This window comes from Trichoderma atroviride, chromosome 1, assembly GCF_020647795.1.
Source record: "Trichoderma atroviride chromosome 1, complete sequence".
NCBI lineage: Eukaryota > Fungi > Ascomycota > Sordariomycetes > Hypocreales > Hypocreaceae > Trichoderma > Trichoderma atroviride.
The window spans coordinates 5,175,559-5,197,257 of NC_089400.1; the positions used below are offsets into that span (position 1 = coordinate 5,175,559).

The following is a 21,699-nucleotide window of genomic DNA, read 5'->3' on the forward strand; positions in this document are numbered from 1 at the left end:
CATCTTCTGTGCGTCGATCCACGCAACGGGAATCCGGGGCCTGCAGACTCGACCAACCACCGATTGCGCTCACAAGGCTGCATTTGGCCTTTGCTTCTGGCTCTATCCCAGGCTCTGCCCACGGACGTTGCTTGCCTACCAGCTTGCCCATCAGCTTGCCCATCGGCTTGTCTGCTCGCTTGCTTTTTTGGCTGCCTCTTTGGCTGCCTCTTCGGCCGTCTTGCTTCCTTCTCAGGCTGTGCCTCTTTGCTCTCTTCCGCATACATCATCTGCGTCATCGCCATATCTGCTGTCCTCATCAGACCATCGCCACGTCTCTCTACCAGGCGCTCCCTCCTTCCCACTCAAATATCCCGCAAAAAAAAAAGTGCTTGATATACCCGGGCACCTTGCACGCCTGGACGATTTATACCTACGGTACCTAGTCTCGGTTGTCTTCTACAATACCTGCAGGTACGTATCACACTCGCTCGCACTCGCATGCGCACAAGAAAATGAATGTGTCTGGTTGTTGACAACTACACCCAGATCTTGATTTTTGGGAGCTCCCGGAAATCGCTCCCGTCGTGTCAGTGGATATTAGCATGAGTGGTGACGATAATCGTGACCGATACGCCTGCTGGGGTGGACTCTGGCCTGGTATGGGCGCCGAAATGAGCACTCATGCAGGCACCGGTACTTCAGCCTCGGCTGGGTATCTGTATGGCGTTCCGCCAATCTTGGCGCCGCGTGAATCAAGGTCTGGTGCTGCTTTTGGAGGAACAAGACCACCTGCTGCGTCTGCGTCTGCGCCTGCGTCTGCGCCTGCTCATCCTGACCGCCCAATCAAGCGAGAAGCCCATTTCCCGCCTTCTCCTACCCCTGATTCAGCCCGCCCGCCTTGTCGCATTTGCCTCGACGCCGACCTTCAATGCCCTCTGTCAAATTGTCGCTGCCCCCATTGCGTTCGAGGAGAACCAGACAGGTGTATCGAGGCAGCCATGGCCTTCCATCAAACTGAAACCAGGGACGCTTTACACAGGGAGCACGCTTTCATCCGGACAAGCCTGCACAGAATAGAATTGCTTGTTGCCGAGGATCAACGGTTCCTACAGCGCCATGAACGCCACTTGTGGCAGCTTGAAAGGGACAACAAGGACTCTGAAATCCGGCTACTGAAGGCTCATATTGACGCTCTGGGCAATGAAAATCGACTGCTCCGCAGGCATGACTCTTTGCAAAATCAACACAGTCAGCCACCACCAGCCGTTCCTCACCCCAACCTACCAGTCCATGAGCCGCCACCCGTCGTTTATACCGGTTTTTCTGACGCTTTGCCCGTGCTCAACAGCGGGGTTCCTCGATTCCTTGCCCAGCCAGCTGGCAGATCCACTAGCGAGGCCGGCATCCTCAATCGCACTCCTAGCCTGTGTGACGAATACGCGGGGATTACGCCAACGTCTCCTGAGATTGTTTTCGACGTCTTCGGTGTGCCAGGATTCGCACGAGACGCGACCCGCGCAAACAGCCCGGAGTGGTCTCCTCCTTCTCCTACTTTGATGATGAGGAGGAGCCCCAAGAGGTCAGCCTCTGCCGTCGATGATGGTGAGGCTCAATTGGGCATGGACGGAGTGGCTCCCAGAACAAGTGTCGCTCAAAGCTACATCTTCACACCAGCTTCTCCGCAGGGAGCTTCGTCACCTCGCATCAAGAGGCAGCGCAGCATGTCCCACGACTATTTCCTCGTCACTGATGTCAATGCAGAACCAGAGGCAGACGAAGGGGAGTTGCAACGACTGACTATGCATGCTGGACATACCCCCAATCGCTCACTCTCTTCTCCGTCCGCCACGGCCACGGCCGCTGCTATTGCTGCTGTTACTGCCGCTGCTACTGCCGCTTCCACTGCTGCTGCTGCTGCTGCAGGACCCAGTGGAGGCGGTATAACCCCGACCGCTGCGCCGTATCTCGGATTTGGGATCAATCCCAGCATGAGGGCCAACGCCAATGCCAACGAGCACACAAAGACGGAATTTAAACCCGAAGTCAAGCCAGAGATGAAGTCAGAGATCAAGCCAGAGATCAAGCCAGAGATCAAGCCAGAGATCAAGCCAGAGATCAAGCCAGAGATCAAGCCAGAGATGAAGTCAGAGATCAAGCCAGAGATGAAGAGCGAAGTCAAGTCAGAGATGAAGAGCGAGGTCAAGTCAGAGATGAAGAGCGAGGTCAAGTCAGAGATGAAGAGCGAAGTCAAGCCAGCGGTCAAGCCAGAGGTCAAGGGCGAAATCAAGCCAGAAGCCAAGGCAAAGGCTGAGGAGACTGGCACAGCAGAGATCGACTCCTTCTATGAAAACGTCATGCGGAACTCGCCACCGCTGTCACAACGAAACAGGCGCATGACCATCCCAGACGTTACCGAAGGGCTTCAGTCACAGATGGACGAAGCAAACAGACGTCAAAGCCGACTCAATGTCGCGAGTTATTCCCCTCCCACAAACCCTGGCTCTTCCATCATCGGTTCTCCTGCCTCACAGCGGGCTCTCCTTGACGCCATGGATGATAATCCTCTCGCCGGCCCGTTGATGATTCGGAACATTCCCGCGCAAGATGAAGTTTTTCTACAAGCCCTGAATGGAAGACTAGGGCCTATTAGCCAAGGTCAAGATGCCCTCCCCAGAGTTGTGCAGGATCTTGACATGAGTGCTGTTCCCGACGATGCGGAGAGATTAGAGGCTCAATCGGACTCTGGTGAGGATGAGGATGCCCCCGTGAAAATCGAGCGGCCCATTCGAAGAGAAGATTCAGACTCGGACAGCGAGCCGGGCCCTGAGGTTACTCTCAAACTTCGACATACCAGCAACTTTGGTGCTCCCTTTGGAAGAATGTAGAGACACTCGCTCTCCAAGAGATATCTCTTGGTGTCTCTTTCCTTTTCGACACGTTTTTTCTTTTTTTTTTTTTTTTTAATTGGGAGGATTTATCGCAAAGGGACAAAGGTACGACAAAGGTACAACAACTAGAGTTGCGCATTCATCTTGAAGTTGAATTACTGCCTTTAGGATGGACGAGGATATAGCGTGGAATTGTGTACATCAGCTGTTTATCACTTGATGTTATTAGAATTGGGCTTGGATTGAGTATAGTGTAAAGGTTTTCGGGCTTGGAATAATTGGGATATTTGTGTACTAGAAGACATTGGATGGGAAATAAAAGTATGTTTTTGTCCTACTTTTGCTCTTTGCTCTTGCTTTTTGCTTTAGTTTTCTCTCCTAATTATTGTTCAATTCAGCTAGTATTGCTTCCTCACGTCAAGGTTTTCTGATCTCCAGCCATCTACGTGAGAACAATCTGGCGGTGATGTTTTATGCAGTCACAAGTATTTACTACCTACTTACCTAAATGACTATTCCGTGCACATGCAGTTACGTATCAAGTCCTAGATGGTCTCAGTTGGGTAATGCAGGGGAAGTGATGGCTACGACGTAGTGGTGGCCGTCAATGACGCATCTCTCCCAGCACTGGCAATCTAATCATTCACGCATACACGTCTATTCTTATTAGACGGGCATTCATTTCACCCAGCAGCCCGTCTTTTTCCTGAGTTGGGCCACATGTTTCGAAATGGCCTTAGGCAGGGATAGAGAAAATACGGGGGGGGGGGGCCATCACCGCTTGTCTTGGCCTGAGAGTAGCCAAGCCAAGCAAGACGGTGCGTGACGACAGATAGGAAGAAAGAAGGAAAGAAGGGGAGGGGGAAAAAAAAAACAAGGAAATGGAGAGAGAGAGAGGAAAGCGCAATGCTGTAACAGTGCTTGACGCGTTTGCGGGCGTCAGGTGAGTTGCAACGTGATCTATTTTTTGTCCCCCCCCAGTTTTACTCTTTTTTGCTTTTTGTTCAGCCGCAGCGAACTAGACCACTTACACATTACGCCAACTTTGGGATTTTCCCCCTCACCTAACAGAGACAGCTCTCGGTCGGTCCAACTTGCGCCGGCAAAAGAAAAGTTTTGCTTTTCTACAAGGACTTGATCAGATCATCATCTCGATGAAAATAGAGAATCATTCGGGCTGCAGATGGCTGTGCTAATGCAGGCTTGGAGGGGGCTGGGCCGGGCCGGGAGAAGCATCATGAAATGAGCCACGGCACACAACAAAAACCAAAAAAAATTGGGGAGCCTGTCAAAATTGGCACGAGGACTCTCAGCAGCACGGGAAAAAAAATACTGCTAGTAGCAGTGCTAGTAGCTGCAAGTCTTGGAGCAATATCCTGCCCCTCTCCACCTGTGGTGTTGTGATGTGTCTCTGACCAAGGCAGGATTTTTGCAATGCTTTCTTTTTCAGGCAGTTCGATCGAGCCTATGAGAGATGCAAGAAGCTCGTATTCAAGTCCCGATCCGGATCCGTGTTTGAAAGAGACAACAAGAAGAAGAAAAAAAGCAAAAAGAGAGAACAATGCTAAGAGCAAATACTAATGCTGCTTCGAGGCATCTCTGCGCAACTTACAAGGAGTATCATGGCACAGTAGTAGTATCCGAGCGAATATCGGTGCCCAACGCCCAGCCCTTGCATAAACCCCCCCCCTAGTTTTCAGCTCGGCAGGGAATAGGGTACCAACACTCCGCCTCTGTGACTGGGCCGTTTAACAAGAAGCCTTTTTCTTGGCCAAAGGGCGTGCCTCGACGTCCGGCGTACTCGATATGTAAGGGAGAGAAAAATCTTTTCTGGTGGCGGGCTTGCGGGTGGGAGATGGCCGCTGGCTGGCTGGTACCTGGCAACATCCGATCCGCAGAGCTGGGCCTTGACATCGGCATCGGAGGTTGGAAGGCCGTGATGATGATGATGATGATGATGATGATGATGATGTTTGTGATGAAACAGGAAAAGGAAAGAAAAGCAAAAGTATCCGAGACTGTTCATCTAACAGGCGCCTGTTGGCCAAAGGAGCCTCGACCTCTCTTCATTAGGCAGGTTAGACACAATCCCGGATTCGTCGTCCAGATTTTGATCAGTCTCTTTTTTTTTCCAATCAGCAGATCTTAACCCGGCGATTGGTACACGCAGCTGAGGCCGAATGGAGCTTCCAAGACAAAAAAAAAGGCGCTTGGACATCAGACGATGAGAAAGGTCATTCATCTATCATGAGGACCAGATAGCAACTGAGACACCAATTAGCATGGTGGAGTTGGAGCGAGTGCGGGCATTGGGTACTTGCAGTAGGCAACTTTGCTTTTTTTCTTTTCTTTTTTTTCGGGCTCCTCTCGGATGCGTCATGCCCAGCTGCTGAGAGTTGGCTTGGAAAAGCCGGGGTTGGAGTGCGTGCCGTGCATAGAACCCTGGTCTAGCTTCTCAGTAGGGAGAGTCCAATAGAGTACCAAAAGAAACAGAGATGTCATATTGTAATTAATCAAAAGCTAGGTAGACTCAGCTCACATACAAGCCAAGTCACCACTCGCCTGGTAGACGAGAACTGCAGAACAAAATGACAAAATAGAAAAAGAGAATAACAGACTCCTTTTGATCCTCCAAACAATCTTGTATCCATCTCATTATGCGCTATGCAATCTACCATTACCCTGTTTGTCCAATAAATGCCCAATAGATACCGACCTAAAAAATATTATATACATGGTAGAAAACTGATGTGCTCATCAGGAGAAGAGATGAAGCAACCCTTATGATCCAGTCAACTTCTGGTAAGTGCCCGTCGGAGAGGACCCAACGGCGCGCTGGTGGCTGTTTCAAGCCGCCTCTCAGCCACTAGTAAATCTGATTCACGGGAGTGAGAAACACTTGGGGGGCCCATCTATGAGATGGTTGGTCGTCATGCTCATCATCATACTTGCGCTTCTGCCCAGCATTCTGGTTGACGTATGCGGCTTCCATGGCTGCGTGATCCAATATTGGTTGAGCCATGGCAGCGTGGTCCATGGCAGCTTGGTCCATTGCCTGCTGATATTGAGCCATTGCAGTAGAATCAATGATTGGTTGAACCATGTCTGCCTGCGTGATGGATGCTGGTGGTGCTGCCCATGTTGCCACCATATCATTTGGTGTCATATTTTGCGCCATGGTCTCTTTTGCCATGGTCCCATGCTGAAAACTCTCCCTGGCATCGGTAGCGACCTTGCGCGCCAGCGCTTGCCACACGGCTGTCTCTGATGCCGCTGCTTCTGCTGCCGCCGTTGCCGCTGCGGTTCCTGGCAGTATCAGCTCCAGTAGCCGGGCTCGGAGGGTAGCCAGCGGGTAGTAGGTGACTTTGGTGATGCGGATGTCAATATATGGCGTCTCTGGTGGTGCAACCTTGGGCTGTTCAAACATGTCAAGAAGCGTAGATGGGATATCGGCCTGGTACAGGTACAGCCAGCCACAGTATGCTTCTTCACGCTTTTCTTTGCACGGGCCCCTTGAATTATATGTATGAACAACTTGACACTAGCAGTTGAAAGAAGAAAAGACGTTAGCAATAGGTAATGCAAAGGCGTTGTACAAGTCATAGACTGCAACATACATAGAGTTTCCCCGTTCTGGCTTCTTCGGGAGACCCAATCTCTTGCAAGTATTTTCGCTTCTTCTGTGCCAGCCCAATGAGGAGAGCTGTAATGAATGGGTCGTGCAACGGATTTGGTGGCGTAATCTTCTTCCACTTCTTCTGGTAGAGACAGCACATGGGGCGGTTCCAGTAGCTCCATTTCTTGCATCGAGATAGACCCAGATACTCTTTTCGCAGCTCAGTGATGCGGCCTTGGTCAACAAGAGCGGCAATGGGAAGCTTGTGCACTTTGCGTCCTATGATTGACTCCTTGAGGTAGAATGCCATGCAGTGGAGATTCTTGACAACGGATGTGCCCAGTGAGAGTGTGAGAGGTTGTTCACTGGAAGCAGACAGACATCTTGGTTAGCCATAATAATCATTCACATTTCAAGGAGAGGTGACAAACTAGATGACTAGGGGGCACGCATCAGTCGTGATGAGCAACCAAATGCCCTGCTCACGCATGACGGGCTTATAGTAAAAGTCGAAAAAGTCTTTCAGATGCCGAGTGCCAGAACGCTCCTCGGAGTATTCTGCCTCTGTGATGCCTGCACAAACAGGAGGCGCTGGTTCGGGATATGGCCCGTTAAAGGAGAAATGCAGAAGCTCGGCATGGCGGCCGGTCCATCGGATTGGACTGACATAGAGCTCTTCTCTGCAGTGGCGGCGAGTGATTCCAAAGATGGATAGGGGCGCCTCTGCATCGGGCTGTGCAGTAGAAGCAGTAGAAGCAGAGCTTGTCAAGTTGGTGTTGGTGTTAGTCGTGGTAGGGGAAGAGGAGGTGGACGACGAGAGGTTGATGAGTGACATGACCGCTGGATTGCTGCTATATTGCAGCGTGGTCATGTGAAAATGTGTTGCACAAAAGAAACCATGAACTCGTATCTCACTCCTTGTTCTGCAGAGGGAGAAACGGATGAAAAAAGGTCAAAAGGGAGATGATGAGAAGAGAAGACAGCGAAAGGGAAGGAGAGGAGGAGGATGGAGTATAAGTTATAAGTCAAGGGGGAGCAGGAGCAGTCAGCACCGTGGCAAGTACCAGGACAAACGGAGATACTTGTGATTAGAGCATCAGATACCGCTACTCTAGAGCCGGCTTGCAGTGTCTCGATAAGTATCTTGATAGGTACCCCGAGCTAGCTTGTACATGGCTTAGATGGCATCAATGCCGTGCCATGCTACTCGATACTAGCCCCCCAGAAGCCTCTACCTCCCATACAGCCGCACCAACACACAGGCACACGTACCCTCCAGCCCGTCCCCGTCCCAGTGCTACGGCTACCCGCTGCCAGATTCTGTCAACTGTCAACTGCCAACTGCCATCCGTCCCTCCGTCCAACCCCATGGAGCCAGTTCAAACCGCCCCATGCAACCGCACCGCACTAAAAAAGGCCGCTGTCGTGTCCCACCAACGCTAGATTGTTGGCGCTAAGATCCAAGTCCCAGCCGCAGCTGCTCCGCGCCCGCCAGATCGCCGGACCGCAGACCTGGAGCTAAGCTGCTAGTGCCGTGCTTGGTGCCTGAGACCCTGTAACTGTAATTGCTCGCTCATGAGCTTCTCCTCTCCTCTCGTCTCCTCTCGTCTGATGTTGTTTCTCGCCTCCATCTTCGCCTCCACGCCAAACTATTGCTTTCATGCAGGATGAAATGAAGAGTCGGCCAGCATCCGAGATTAACCAGACAGTTACCTATTAATAGTGCTGCTAGTACTAGCACAATACTAGCAATCGTGCTGCTGTTGGGCCGCCCAAGATGAAGACGGGACACCAAGATGCGGGTGGGAGCATCACCCGTCAACCCCAGGACCGATCTGGCCGGCCAGAGACAGGATGAGACAGTAGCCTGCATCGGACGGCCGATGAGAGTCCACTCCAGTCACTATCTGTGAATCAGCTACTGCATGTTGCTGCTAGTGCCAGCATCAACTGATACCCTGTATTACTTCGGGCCAAGGCAGTGGGCGATATCAGTCCGAGTGCAATCTTGACTTGAACCTGTCTCACATGACGGGTGCTGCATGTAGGCAGGCATTCGTCTGAACACGGGACACGGCATAGCGAGTTGCATAAATCGGTAGATGCCTCTAGGTAGGTACCAGCAGGAGAAACATGTTCCCAATTCTCCAGCCAATGCAATCCATGATAGCTATCAACATGTCAAAAGGCCACTCAGAGCTGTGAAAATAATATGATGTGCATTTCTATCTCTGCTTTGCTACTCCCGCCCCAAAAAGACACCAGCATAAAGGAAGAAAAGTAAGATGAAACTAATGATGATAAATGTACATGCCACCACTCGTCCGGGTGGAGTAATATCCCCGTCCCATAAACGCCTGTTGCAAGACGCACGCATACAACATAAAGAAACGGCTTGAGCTTTAAATTATAAGAATGATGAGCGTGTAGAATACAACCTGTAGATAGAGCATGGATCGAAGTTGTTTGCTTGTTTTAATCCAGAATCTTTCCATGCTTAGACACCCATGGTGAAATCGTGCTCGATTCCAGGCGTGACGCTGGCCATGAACTGTTCCATTTCCACAAGTCAGTCATCAATCATGTAGAAAAAAAGGGGGAGGATGGTAAAGAGGAAAATGTTGAAACTCACCTTTAAGAATACGACCAGGTACTGGTCGACGCGGATAGCCACCTCTTGGTCGTCCACCTCATTCTCTTGCACCTCTTCCCACTCGTCCTTGTCGGCAGCATCTTGGGCGCCCTTGACGTCCAGATTACCCAGCTCGCTCGTCAGGCCCTCCACGTCCTTGCCGTCCACGGACTGCTTCTTGCTCGCACGCAGCTTCTCTCTGCGGAGACGCAGCGCGGCGTCAGCACGGTCCAGCAGCGACTTCATCACGGGAGCATGCTTGCAAGGGTGCACGCTGGCCATCCTGACGTGGTTGGCAAAGAAGGGAAACTCCTCGAGCGTCACCGTCTTGTCCTTGTAGTCGCCGACGATATCCTCCATCATCTTCATGGGCGGCAGAGGGTGGCCACTGCCCTGGTAGCCTGAGAGGTAGAGCCGTGGCGTTCGGTAGTAGGGCGTGTACATGATGTAGAGGTTGTAAGTGCGGCGAGCGCTGTTCCAACACAGATCGTTAACAAAAAGACAACTTCCTTGTAGCGTAGAAAGCGAAAGGACCAAAAACGCAATACGTGTAGAGATTCGTGAAACTTACGTGTTGCCAGGCTCGATACGAAGAACAGCATCGTCCTCCTCCTCGTCCTCCATATCCGGAATATCGTCGTCCAGCCCATACAGATCGTCGTCGCCAACGTTGCCCGCATCATCTACCGTCTTAACCTCTCGCGCCTTGAGCGGCTGCGAGCTAGCCAGCCCTCCCGTCCGAAGCCAACCATCGTCATCAACATCGCCCTTGCTCTTAAAGTCGTCGCCGTCATTGACGACAGACTCCTCGTGCCCAGCATCGCCGGCAAAGTCGTCGTTCAGCCGGCGGTGGCACGGCACGTTGCGAGTCACGAGGAACTGTTTCCCGGCAGGCAGATAGCTGACACGCAGGGCCTCGGAGTCGGCGTCGCTCCAGGACCAGGTCGGGAATCTGTAGACGAGGTAGTCGCCCGCTGCTACAAACTCTTCGGGCGTGATTTGGCCCGTGTTGCGAAAGGTCGACGTGTGCGTCACCGGCGTGTAGCGGTCACGCAGAGTGTTGACCGTGGAGTAGAGGTAATTCATGGTTGCTTGTAGCCTATCTTTGGTGGCTTTCGAGCTCGTTCCGGATGGGTCTTGTGGAAAATTCGAAGATGAAAGGGATAAATGGTGTGTTTTCTTTGAATCGATCCGTCGATATCGGTAGTTGCAAGGGAGAAACAAAGTCTATGAAGCTTTGGCGTGAAGATGATGACGAAGGCAGAAGCAGAAGGGCGCAGACGAAAGAAGCGTCTAGTCAAGTCGCCAGGCAGAGAGTCAGCAGCAGTGCATGTGACTGGAGCTAGAGATCAAAGTAAAAAAAGTTTAGAGCACAGCCGTTCGATTTCTTTGGTCTGCTGGATCGTGTCTAGTGACGGTGAGGATGAGGATGAGGATGAGTGACAGCCAGGCGGAGGGGCGATGCGATCACATGGCGGGGCTGCAAGCTGGATCCGGCTTGGCTTGTGGTTTGCCTCCCATGCGGCTTATCTTATCGGTGACAGCATCGGCCTGCACAACACAATGCGGGTAGTGGCGTCAAAGGCGCCGCTGCAGCCTAAAGCAATGTGGTTTGCTATCAAGCTGAGCTTAAATCATCACCATGTTATACTTTTCGATGATTCGCTGGAATTGTAATTCACTAGAACAGAGTATTCAATGTTGGAAATAGATGATTAACGTTATTCAATTATTATACAGGTGCAGCGTAGTTTCTGTATCGATGAAGCTAATGCTGGCCAGAGTCTCATGAGTATCCGTTCATGCCATCATTAAATCCACTTCAAATGCCCACATGTCAATCCTCCTTCTCCCTTCAGTCTTCCCCTTCCTCATCACTCACTTCTTCTCCCCTCTCAATTGCTTCTTGTCTTTTCCTCTCCACTCTCTGGCGCTTCTTTTCGAGCAGCTTCTTCAGTCTCGTTGCTGAATTAAACACGCCATTTGTTCCCGAGCCGCATGCCGCACAAGATGGATCCTTCTTGTATCTCTGAAGGGCACAAGGCAAGCAGAAATAGTGTCCGCATCGCGTGACTATAGGCTCCTTGTAAGTTTCCTCGCAGATGATGCAGGCCCACGGAATAGTCTCCAAAATTGCCAAATCTTCGTCGTCGTCTTCTTCTTTTGCTTGGTCCCGGTTCGCGCTGGCCACCACCGTTCCTCCGAGATTCTTTTTGCCTTTGGTCACTTTTTCCCATTCTAAATCCAGCTGCCAGCCTTGTTTCATGTCGGATCGATCGTGAAGGTAAATACACCCGTCGCCAAAGCCGCACGAGCCAGTCTTTCGATAGTCTTTGCAGATGCCAAGATTATACTCTACTGCCGTAACTGTGCGAATGTTCGTGGGTGCCTTGATAGGGCCGACCGTCTTCCGGGGAGCGTCTGGGTTTTTCTGTATAAAAGTCGTCTGGTTTGCCAGTCCCTTGTACGTGCCATCGGGCTGGCCGTCTTTAGACACTCTGGCCGCCGACCCAAGAAGATTCTTGGTTGACAGGGCATCCTTTGCATTCTCGTCAAACCAGTTGCTGTGTTTCGTCGCGTCGTTGGTGTCGGCGATGGGCACGCTCCTGTCGGCCGTGTAGATGACGGCTGATGTGTCTTTGTTGGTAGATGCTGCTCCCCTTGCTGTAGCGGTGACGACGGCTGTCTTCTTCTGCCTCTTTACCCGCTGTCCAGACTCGTCTTCTGAGGATGAATAGTCGCTGTCGCTGTCGCTCGCGGCTGGGGGAGGTGTGGCTGGTCTCTTGCGGATATTCGCTTTGCCCTTTGCGCCTCGTTTCTTGAAAATGGCAACGGGCGCGCTGTCGGCTTCGGTGTCTGCCATTGTTCTTAATTGTTATGCAGTTGAATTGAGTAAATCTTGGCTGGATAACTGCGAGTAAATGTTTGATAAGAGTTGAGCCTACAGGCATATGGAAATAATAACTGGGGCGATTTGTCACCGGTGGCGCTTACCAATTCGGCAGCGCGTGTGGCAAAACCAACCTTATTCGTACATGGCAAATACAGGGTAGCGACGAAATGTCAAGGCATCGCTTTGTTTCTATATCAATCTACAAACCAGAAATGAGATTGTCAGAGATGATGAGGGCAGCTACTAACTTTGGCTCTAATATATTTCCGAGAAAAAAACCATTTCAGAGTCGTGCAGAAGCTATAAGAACATCTCATGACGAAACACGCTTTCAACAAAGCACAGATACATACGCCCAAGTGTTCAGAATAGGACAATATTTCCAAGATACATGAAACAGAGCGGTGTACTTTAAAGTACTTTCTAATTTGTCTTATTTACCGACGACGACGAACTGGAATCTTTCAATAGTAGTATCTTCTTAAAGTACAGTAACTCCAGCTACATAGAAAAGAAACAAACGGTCCACTTGATGCAAATAGCCTGCGTCCCTTGGACTTGGCGTCTATGCATTTGCTACGAAGAACTTCACAGCGAGAAACGGTGGTCGGTAAAATGCCGTTTTATATATTCCGTCCTACACTACGTACATCCATATCCTGCCCGCAAACATCCATTATGCTAATCCTCCAGTATCCAAACTTGTCTATTGTGCATCCATATTCCTCCAATTTTGCGGGCCCCTCGAACCAGTGAGTGATTGTAAACCCTGCAATGCCTTCACGCAGAGTTTACTGTAAATCAGCGTTTGCCTTAGAAAGTGCCTTGGGCTTCCTCGCAAAGAAGGTCTTGGCCGGCCTGTATACACACACGAACTTATCAGTACACGCACTCATTTCACAGTAGTGAGATTAGAGTTCATCTTGATGCACTTACAACGGGGACAACACAGCAAAGGGGCTGCTTGCCGCCTTCAGCAGCGCAGACGGCTTGGAAAATGGGACCAGTCAAAACATCGACTCTCGCTATTTGAAGTTAGGATGAAGTTATAAAAGTGTGGAATAGATGGTATCTCACGAGTATGGCAGTCGAGAGCGGCAACGCCAAGGACGTTGGCACCACAGCACTGAGGGTTGGAGTAAAGGCCGTTCGGGCAGACAGAGACAGAGGCGAGAGCGCCAGTAGCGAAGAGGGCAACGATGGAGAACTGCATTTTGAAGGTGTTTGGTGTTGGTATTGCAACAAGTTGATGGTGAGTGTAGAAGAGTGTGGTGATGATTGCTGTGGAAGAAGCTGATGAGGATGAAAAGAATTGAGTTAATGCTGGGAGAGATGGTCGACTTTATACTTTTTACTCCCCCGCTCCTGAGTTCCGTAAAGACCTCCTCTACCTCTTTCATCTATCCCGTTTCCTAGTATTTCTTCCAAGTTCATGGCCGTGCTTGGCCGACTGTATGCAGGGAGAAAGAGAGAGAGCCCATCATAATCTCGCTCACGCTGCACAATGAAAGGGATAGGTAGGGAGACTGAATCCAGGACTTGAAGTGTCTTACATCTTGGTCAATGATACTGAAAACTTGGTATGGCTACGAATAGTTTATGATTTTTTTTTTTTTTTTTTAATAAAGAAGTCTAATTAGACAAAGAGCTCCGCATCGTGGCCATGCGGGATAGTAGCGAAACGAACGTGCTTTTCATTTTCATGGGCCACTGGTATAAAAGTAATATGGTTATTCATACGCCATTCAAACTATAGTATTATTCATCATCGTCATCGCTGACAGATAACGAGGAGAGGAAGAGTGTCTGATGTCCAGAATCCGGTTTCTCAATTTCTAGCTATTGTGCCCAAGACACTTCTCCTGTCTCTGATTCCAGCCGCCTTTGCTCCTAAGCGCCCTCTTGATATGCCAGATGATTTGGCAAGACTCTACGCCTGGTGGAGACTTTGTTCACCGTTTATCTCCCTTGGGCTGAAGTCGACGGTTCTCGCATATACGACGTAACGGTGAGCAGTAGTTTGTCCAATAGGAAGGATGATACTGAGACGTGGTGGCTCTTTGTCTGAAGCAAGGCAAATACTCCTGAGACATGCGTGCAGACGGCGCAATAAGCTGGCAAGGAGACGGAGGCAGATATTACTTCATGATAACATCACGCAGCTATTCGTTGAGAGGTACGTAAGAGATTCTGCTTCTTGCGTACTTGTATAGCAGCAATTGACCATTCGATATCCGATGGGTAAAAACACCTAGTGTAGAGATTTTCTATTCGATCCAAAGCCCAATGTTGGGGTAGGGCCTGGCCATCTAGTATAGAGCGACCGACGAGCCGATCATGATCGGCCTGGCGGGTTCCACGGCCACGTAGCACATCATACGGGCCTGCTAGCAACTGAAATAAGGGAGCACCTGCATGCGTCTACGACTTATAGGGAATAGACTATTGCTAGGGAGCAGTAGTGGCAGGACTTCTTTACCGTCTTTACCATGGCGATACTCTCTCTCCTCAAGTGTGCGAAGCGGCGAACCGTAGAGGCTAGACGAAAGTGGCATAGATGGGTGCCATGTCATGTCGTGACCGACTTCCGGTGGCTGTCACAAATGATGGTCCCATTTCTTAGAATCAATCTAAGATTAGATGCTCCGCTGTCAAAGCTGCATGTACTATTACTTACAAGTATTACCTACCCTATTTCGCTGGCATGTGCGAAGCCACGTCTAATCGGCAAGTCTTGTTGGACACAATACTGCATCTTGGCGTCATCAAATCACAGCTGGCAGTTGTGTATAAACAGGTGCCCGAATAATGTGCTATACACATTCATTGTGTCAACAACAATGCAGCAGACGTATTTGGCCAAAGACACAAACCATCAGGAGCGACATGTTTCAGTTGGGAAAGCCAACGTCGTAAACATATGATACTACTACTCCGTACCCAGATTACTTCTCGCGTCAGTTGGAAGCGTGTATGATTATACGTGAACAAACCCAGCCCAACACAGGGCGTTTAATAGACGTGGCTGGCCGCCAGTGGTTCTGGACAAGGATATGGGCTTCTCTCGGGAACTCGAGTTACACAGGTAGAAAAGTAGCACTTGGCAATTTGGCGGTGTATAGCAGTTTGCAGCACGGCATGTGATCTGTGAGTGGGCTAATGCAGGGGAAGCGGTGCATGGTCCGCGTTGCTGGGGGCTGTTGGTGGTAACTGAAGCTGACCAGGCCGCCATCTATCGCCCAAGAGACGGTGGTGATGGCGATGGCGACGGCGATGGCGATGGTATCGATGGGGTTGATGATTGATGGATCGACTGATTGAATTGATTGAATGCCTCTCGGACAAAGCCTGACTTTTCTAGAAATTCCAGGGAACACGGAACAGAGGCGCTAGTAGGGGATGCTCCGTTTAATGTGATTCTTGCGTCAATTTGCTACTTAGGAGCTCTATTTGGCGCCTGACAATCTGCCTGACACGCCGGGGAGCTTGCTAGGAGCTTGCTAGGAGCTTGCTAGGAAGCTACCTTGTGGAGGAGTAGCAGCAGCGAGTCAACAGACGATTCGCTAGAAAAGCTGGACGAGCAAAAAAATAAAGCCATGGTCAGGTACCGGAATTTATGGCGGCGGGAAAGGCCTGCTTTTTGCTGGGTTCTGCTAAGATGAGGCACTAAAGCCAGAACGATTGGCTGCCGGCAAGTGGGCGTTCATTTCTCTGGGCTTTGGGGCGGAATCAGCCGGGTGTAGCGGTTTGGTGGTGGTTTATTCGAAGAGAGAGATGGCATTGTGTAATGCATGCCGAGAGAAAATGCGAATTAATGATGATGATGAAAATAATGAGCTTTGGCAATGTCAAGGAGAAGCAGGCGAAAGCGAGGCCAGACTCGGAAGCAGACATATTCCGGGGTATGGAGAAGCCGCCTTTAATTGCCTGCATGCACATCAGAATTTCACGCTTCTGAATGGCACCACTCGATGTATGTATGTACGTGCATGTCCCTACCCTGCCATCGCATCGTATCGCATCTCATCTATGAATGAATACGCAATACGATGATGCGAGCGATGCAGGCTTTGTTTGTTGGTCGTGCAGGTATTTGGCTCTACCACTCCATACCCAGGCATGGACGGGCAAAACCTTGAATTGCTTACCTTGTATTATTTGCAATGTAAAACGATACCATTACATTCATTAGTCCAAAGCATATTCCGCAATTCATCCTCCATCTGGAGAAGAGGGTGGTGATGGGGGCCAGAAATTGGAGGAGATGCAGGCGCTGAAACACGCACTGGGCTCGTTTTGGGAGAGCCGTCCCGACCAAAGTGCTGCCTCCATGACACCAAGAGCTGTTTCCCCGTGGGTTCAGCTCTGTGCGTATTGCAGGTACTGGCTACTCCCGTGTCGCGACGGGGTACTCCGTACTCTGCCGCTGGTGGTTGTCGCATGAATTACTGCTGCTATTTTTTGCCCGGTGGCATGGCCTAGAGGAAATCGGCAAATCTCGCATCAAGTGGGATCTGGAAATGAGGCCAGATTATGGATCCATCGAGCATTGGCGACTTATGCAAGTCATGATCATGCATGTTATGCGCTGCTGTCCAATGCCGCGCCAAACAAGCAAACAAAGAATGAAACGAGGCACACAAACAATTCTTACCCGCCGAGTGGTTTTGACGGATGGGTGGATGGAGATGCCCATGTCAGCTGCGTGCTTGTGCCTCTTGGACCTCTGGTTGTAGCAGAGACATGCGGGGATCACATCACGGCACACATCCAGGCAGGTACTACACCAAAGGCTGCTCATCGCCAGAGGCACATGTCGCGATGCCTCAGGTAGCCAGCCAACGATTCCAGCAGCTCCATCTACTTAACATGTGCCAATTGCCACCAGATCCATACATCGAGCCACGGCGCGGCTACTGCTATTGCTGCCAGCAGTAACTCTCGTCATTCAACACCAAGGCTCCAGCTCCCAATTATTATTCTCGGTCCCCTGGTCAGGTGCTCCACCAAAAAGGCGCAAGGCCCCCTATGCCTCTGCTTAGCCTGGTCCTAGCTGTACGGAGACGCAGCAGCGCAATATTCTTGCTTCTCGCTCCTCGGCTTGCTGCAGCATCCTCTCTTCTTCTTCCTTACACCTCTTTCTTTTCTTCTCACTAACCTCATCACAAACTTCGGGTCCCGGCAAGTCTATGTGCTCCTCGCGGCTGGATCTCCGATTTGTTTTTTTCATAATTGTGTTTTTTTTTTCCTTTGCCCGTCCCCCTCCGACTCGATTCACTCGTTACACAAACAACCTACCGCTAGAATAATAATACAACGCCTCGTGTATTTTGGGCACAGGATTCGCAGCTCTACCTACGCGTCCGATCGACCCTATCCGCTCCTTTTTTGCAATCAACATTGGGGAAAATAAAACCTCCCAAAAAACACCAAAAAAAAGACAAAAGTTCCGTCGTCGACAGAGCCAATCCATCGCCGACTTGAATTGTATTGCGACTTGTTCATCTCTTGTTTTTTTTCTCTCTCGACCTGCCATCAACGTCCAGCAATTGCGACTTTCCGCGCACTGCCTGCAACACAGCCCGACTCGAGAAACACTCCCGAGTCGCCGTACAGTGCGTGCGCCGATCCGCAGCAAAAGAGAGCTCGCGCGTCAGCTCCATTCCACTGCATTCCGTCTGGCAGAGCCGTGCCTAGCGCTCGATTCGACTGGTCCCGGCCCTGAAATCTGGCTTGCCCACACGGCTCGAGCCACGTCTGCCGTCCGCCGGCGCTGAAAGAACAACAAAACACCGCCTAAAAACAACAACAACAAATACTCCGTCTTTGATTTGCAAGCCTATTTGCTGGTTTTCCTTTTTCGCCTTGCTGGCTGCCTGCCCTCGGCGCTGCTTACGTTTGCCTGTACCTGTTTGCTTGGCCTCCACCTCGCAACAACAAACAACAGCGGCCCGCAGCCTCAGCGCTTCTAATCTTATCTTGCCTTGCCTTTTCGCATTTCCATTGCCTGGATCCCGGTTTCTTTTTTCCTTCTCATTCTTTCTCATTCTTCTTCATTTTTCTGCACCGCTTGGCTTTCCAAATCTCGCCAATTTCGCCTACCTTTGCGCTTCCGTTTTTTATCCGCCCCGTGCGCGCGCAATCCACAGCGTCATTTCGGACAGCCAAAACTCTCTTTTCTCTTCTCCAACCGCCCGCTCTTGTGCTTACAGCACCTCGAGCGACCCCCGGTTTTGTTGCAGCAGGGTCTGCGGCGACGCCTGTTTTTTTTCCCAGTATCCAATTTTCCCCGTCCAGGCCACTCACCAATCGCCTGTTCAGCACCCCCCTGCAGCTTCCTTTTGCCGCAGCCGATTCAGGGCAACGCCAGGGGCGCGCGCAGGCGACTTGCAGAGCGCCAGCTCACGCAGCCAAACGTCTTTGTTTCTTTCGTCACCACCACGACGCAACAGACGCACGCCACGCAGCCGCATCTCTCCCCTCAATCTCCGCATTGCCCATTGTTTCCGTCATCGCTTTGGTGCAGCTGCCGCCACAAAGCCGCCGCCGCAGCGCTTTGCCCCAGCTGCCAAACCTCCCCGGGACTTGGTAGCTGCGGATTCAATCCCATCTTGATGGTCGTCCGCCGCTGATTGACAGACGGACGGACGCAGCGCTTTCTGCCATCAGAATGGCGTCGACGTCAGTCACTTCCGGCCGGCCTGATCTCTCTGCGCCCGCGGGAGACAGCACCAACGACCCCTTTGTCTCGCCCTCATCGACCACCCCGGCCCATTTTCGCTTCTCCGACTTCGAACAGGAACTCAGGGCAGCCAGCTCTGCTTCCGACCCCCGAACGGCGAAGCGCACACTCGAGGCTCGACTCGCAGAGACCGATCGCCGCCTGGATGAAGCCGCCAAGCTTGGAACCGCCCTGGTGTCGCAGCGAAAGACCCTAGCCGAGCAGCTGCAAGAAATCGACAGCCTCCCGACCGAAGAGGAGCTGGCGCCCGAGCTGCGCAAGAGGCTGGTCGACATCGAGAAGGACTACAATGACTTGGCGCGAGAGTCTGCGAGGGCCTTTTTGCCCAAGCAGAGAGTGACGAGTAGCGAGAATCCAGGCTCTCCTTTCATGCTGGAAAGCCGATCAGGCAGGGTAAGAAGCAATTTCATTCCCATTCCCAGATTTACTCATATACCCTTTCCCCTTTACTTCTTTCTTCTACTTGGCTAGGGCGAAATCAACCACTCTTTTTCATATCACAATCATGTACATAATATAGCATTACATGCATCTCACCCGCCTGGCCTTGCACACGCACACTGAACCCGCACGAATTCCATCTCAGCGTATTACTCGTTCAACTGCTAATCAAAGCTCGGGTCGATTATGTTTTACAGCGTTCTGCCAGTCCTTCTAAGCTTGACAGCCAAGCCACGGGCTCGCCTGCCAAGCCCAACGTGACGAACCGCAAATCGCGGAACCAGCCTACCAATCGAGTCCACGACATCGAATTCGCCGCCGAGATCAGCACCTCTCTGATTGCCCAGGTCCGCAGCCTGCAAGCAATTCTCGGCGAACGAGATGAACAAGTCAAAGATCTCCGCAATGATGTCTCTCGAATAGAAGGTGACTCCGAAGCTCTGCAGCAGCGTCTCAAGGTTCTCGATGAGAGTGAACATCGCTTCAAGGAAGAGAACTGGAACCTTCAGACACGCCTGCAAGAAATGAGTGGCCAGCAAAGAGAAGCTTCTGACCGTGAGAAGAAGCTTGACAATGCGCTCCACGCCGCCAATGCCGCCAAGTCCACCACTCAAAAGGAGCTAGACGAAGTGAAGCTCTCTCTGTCTAAGCTGACCGAGGAGCACGCCGCCGCCACGAAACACCATGACATTGAGCTCGGCACCGCAAAGCGCGCCATTGTCATGGCCGAGAGTGAGCGCGCCGCCATGCAGCGCAAGATTGACGAGCTAAGCAGCCAGAACCTGGAGCTCGCCAAGGCTATTGCTGGCCAGAGGGCCAAGGCCCAGGAGCGAGAGTCCTCTTCCGGCACTAGTGACGAGGATCTAGAAGTTTCTGCCATTGACATTACGCCCGAGCATTCACCTCCACAGTCCCCCATGAAGGGGCTTACGCCAAGACACTCCATGCTCGAGACCGAGACCCTCAAGACCTCTTTACAGCACGCCCAGAGAACTATCCAGAGTCAGCGAAGCCAGCTTCACCGTGAAAAGACTGAGAAGCTGGAATTCCGACGCATCATTCAAGACCTCCGTGACGACTTGGAAAAGGCCAGAAACGAGCTTGACAAGGGCCCTTCTGCTCCCGCCCCCGCTCGCCGTGGTCGTCGGATTGAGCCCAAAGAAGTCAAGGTCAGGCAGCCCCGGTTACTTGGTAGCTTCCGCTCCAGCCGTCAAGAAGTTGTCGTGGAAGAAGAGCCTATCGTCACAGAAGACCCAGAGTGGGAAGATGCACATGACATCTCACCTCGTTCTTCTGGCATCCGTCTTGGTGCTGGCAGCCGCTCTCCTCTGCGACATCTGCAGCGACTGCACACCCCTGGAGATGGGGACGAGACTGTTCTCGAATCCATCGAGACCAGTGACCAGTTTGAGACTGCTGCCGAAGAGGACGGTGGCGAATCCGCCTTCGAGACGGCTGAGCCAGGAACCGAAACGGAAGACTTCCAAACTGGGCACGAGGACATGTCTGACGAGAGCGACGCTCATACCGAGGTTGGCGTTTCATCATCATCGCGAGGCTTTGGAAAGATGAGGAGACCTCCCAGCTTGCAGCCAACCATGTCGAGGCACGCACAGCGAGATTCATTCGATAGCACTGCGTCCACCTCGACCGATGAAGACGAATTCGCAGACTATCCAGAGTACCGGTCTCCCACTGCTGCCGCCACCTTGCGAAGAATGCGCATGAATAGGGGCACTCCATCCCGAAGAAGCTCTCGACAAGAGAGCGAAGAGCCCCAGTTCCAGAGCCCCAGTGCGAGCTTTAGCAGCGGTGGCGGCGACCCTTCAACTCCCGGCCAGAGTCTCTTTGCCGAGCTGCAAGACTTTGGTAGTGATGATGAGTCCATCGTCTATACTCCTGGTCGCAGAAGCCTCCGTTCTGTCACGCCAGCTTCTACGCGCCGCGCAGTCACACCTCCTCCAGCCGTCCCCCCCGCTGCCCCGTGTCATTATGGTGGACAGCGGTGTCATGACCGATCCCATCGAATTCGGTCCAAGCTTTGGCCAGCTGGGTCACAAAGGCTCCCGCAACTCGGTGCTACTAAGCGTCGGCGAGGCCGCCAAAAGGCCAAAGTCGATGGAATCTGTCCTCCCCAACACGGACTTCCGTGCTTCCGCTGCATCATGGCGAAGCATTGGAGAAGAAGGACAGGCGGGCTCTGCTACGTATTCCCGCCCGGCGTCCATGGTTGCTTACAGCGATGCCGGTGCGCAGTACGACGATCTTAGTGACAAGCTTGCGCAGTTCCCTCTGCCTCCATCATCGCTATCTAGTGAGCCGGACCTTGCGTCTATCCCCGAGTCTGCTCCTGAACCAGCGCCTCCTGTTGTTCTCAACCTGTCCGCCATTCTATCCGAGGACATTGCGCCTCGAGAGGAAGAAGAAGAGGAGCAGCCTGAGCCAGCGCCTCCTGTTGTTCTCAATCTGTCCACCATTCTATCCGAGGACATTGCGCCTCGAGAG

The 21,699-nt window shown here is 51.7% G+C and overlaps 6 protein-coding genes across 6 annotated transcripts; 2 read left to right on the plus strand and 4 right to left on the minus strand.

The window, feature by feature from the left end:
- Positions 1 to 584: 584 nt before the first annotated feature.
- Positions 585 to 3,287, plus strand: TrAtP1_001863 (uncharacterized protein; the record flags this gene model as incomplete). The annotated part of the gene is made up of 1 exon (XM_014085760.2): positions 585 to 3,287. The coding sequence occupies one exon, from the start codon at positions 585 to 587 to the stop codon at positions 2,865 to 2,867; it is 2,283 nt and encodes a 760-aa protein (XP_013941235.2). The 3' UTR covers positions 2,868 to 3,287.
- Positions 3,288 to 4,818: 1,531 nt separating this feature from the next.
- On the minus strand, positions 4,819 to 7,521 carry TrAtP1_001864 (uncharacterized protein). Its single transcript, XM_066111192.1, has 3 exons — positions 6,918 to 7,521; positions 6,488 to 6,851; positions 4,819 to 6,411 (listed from the first exon to the last, which is right to left on the minus strand). Exons 1-3 carry the CDS (start codon positions 7,355 to 7,357, stop codon positions 5,737 to 5,739), a joined length of 1,479 nt encoding a protein of 492 aa, XP_065967265.1. The 5' UTR covers positions 7,358 to 7,521; the 3' UTR covers positions 4,819 to 5,736.
- Positions 7,522 to 8,685: 1,164 nt separating this feature from the next.
- Positions 8,686 to 10,540, minus strand: TrAtP1_001865 (uncharacterized protein). Its single transcript, XM_014085759.2, has 3 exons — positions 9,690 to 10,540; positions 9,119 to 9,590; positions 8,686 to 9,037 (listed from the first exon to the last, which is right to left on the minus strand). The coding sequence occupies exons 1-3, from the start codon at positions 10,202 to 10,204 to the stop codon at positions 8,984 to 8,986; spliced, it is 1,041 nt and encodes a 346-aa protein (XP_013941234.1). The 5' UTR covers positions 10,205 to 10,540; the 3' UTR covers positions 8,686 to 8,983.
- A 433-nt stretch (positions 10,541 to 10,973) lies between these two features.
- On the minus strand, positions 10,974 to 11,981 carry TrAtP1_001866 (uncharacterized protein; the record flags this gene model as incomplete). Its single annotated transcript, XM_014085758.2, has 1 exon — positions 10,974 to 11,981. The coding sequence occupies one exon, from the start codon at positions 11,979 to 11,981 to the stop codon at positions 10,974 to 10,976; it is 1,008 nt and encodes a 335-aa protein (XP_013941233.1).
- Positions 11,982 to 12,223: 242 nt separating this feature from the next.
- On the minus strand, positions 12,224 to 13,314 carry TrAtP1_001867 (uncharacterized protein). The gene is made up of 3 exons (XM_014085757.2): positions 13,089 to 13,314; positions 12,948 to 13,036; positions 12,224 to 12,869 (listed from the first exon to the last, which is right to left on the minus strand). Exons 1-3 carry the CDS (start codon positions 13,222 to 13,224, stop codon positions 12,825 to 12,827), a joined length of 270 nt encoding a protein of 89 aa, XP_013941232.1. The 5' UTR covers positions 13,225 to 13,314; the 3' UTR covers positions 12,224 to 12,824.
- A 3,426-nt stretch (positions 13,315 to 16,740) lies between these two features.
- On the plus strand, positions 16,741 to 21,690 carry TrAtP1_001868 (uncharacterized protein). The gene is made up of 2 exons (XM_066111193.1): positions 16,741 to 19,146; positions 19,392 to 21,690. Exons 1-2 carry the CDS (start codon positions 18,682 to 18,684, stop codon positions 21,462 to 21,464), a joined length of 2,538 nt encoding a protein of 845 aa, XP_065967266.1. The 5' UTR covers positions 16,741 to 18,681; the 3' UTR covers positions 21,465 to 21,690.
- Positions 21,691 to 21,699: the final 9 nt, after the last annotated feature.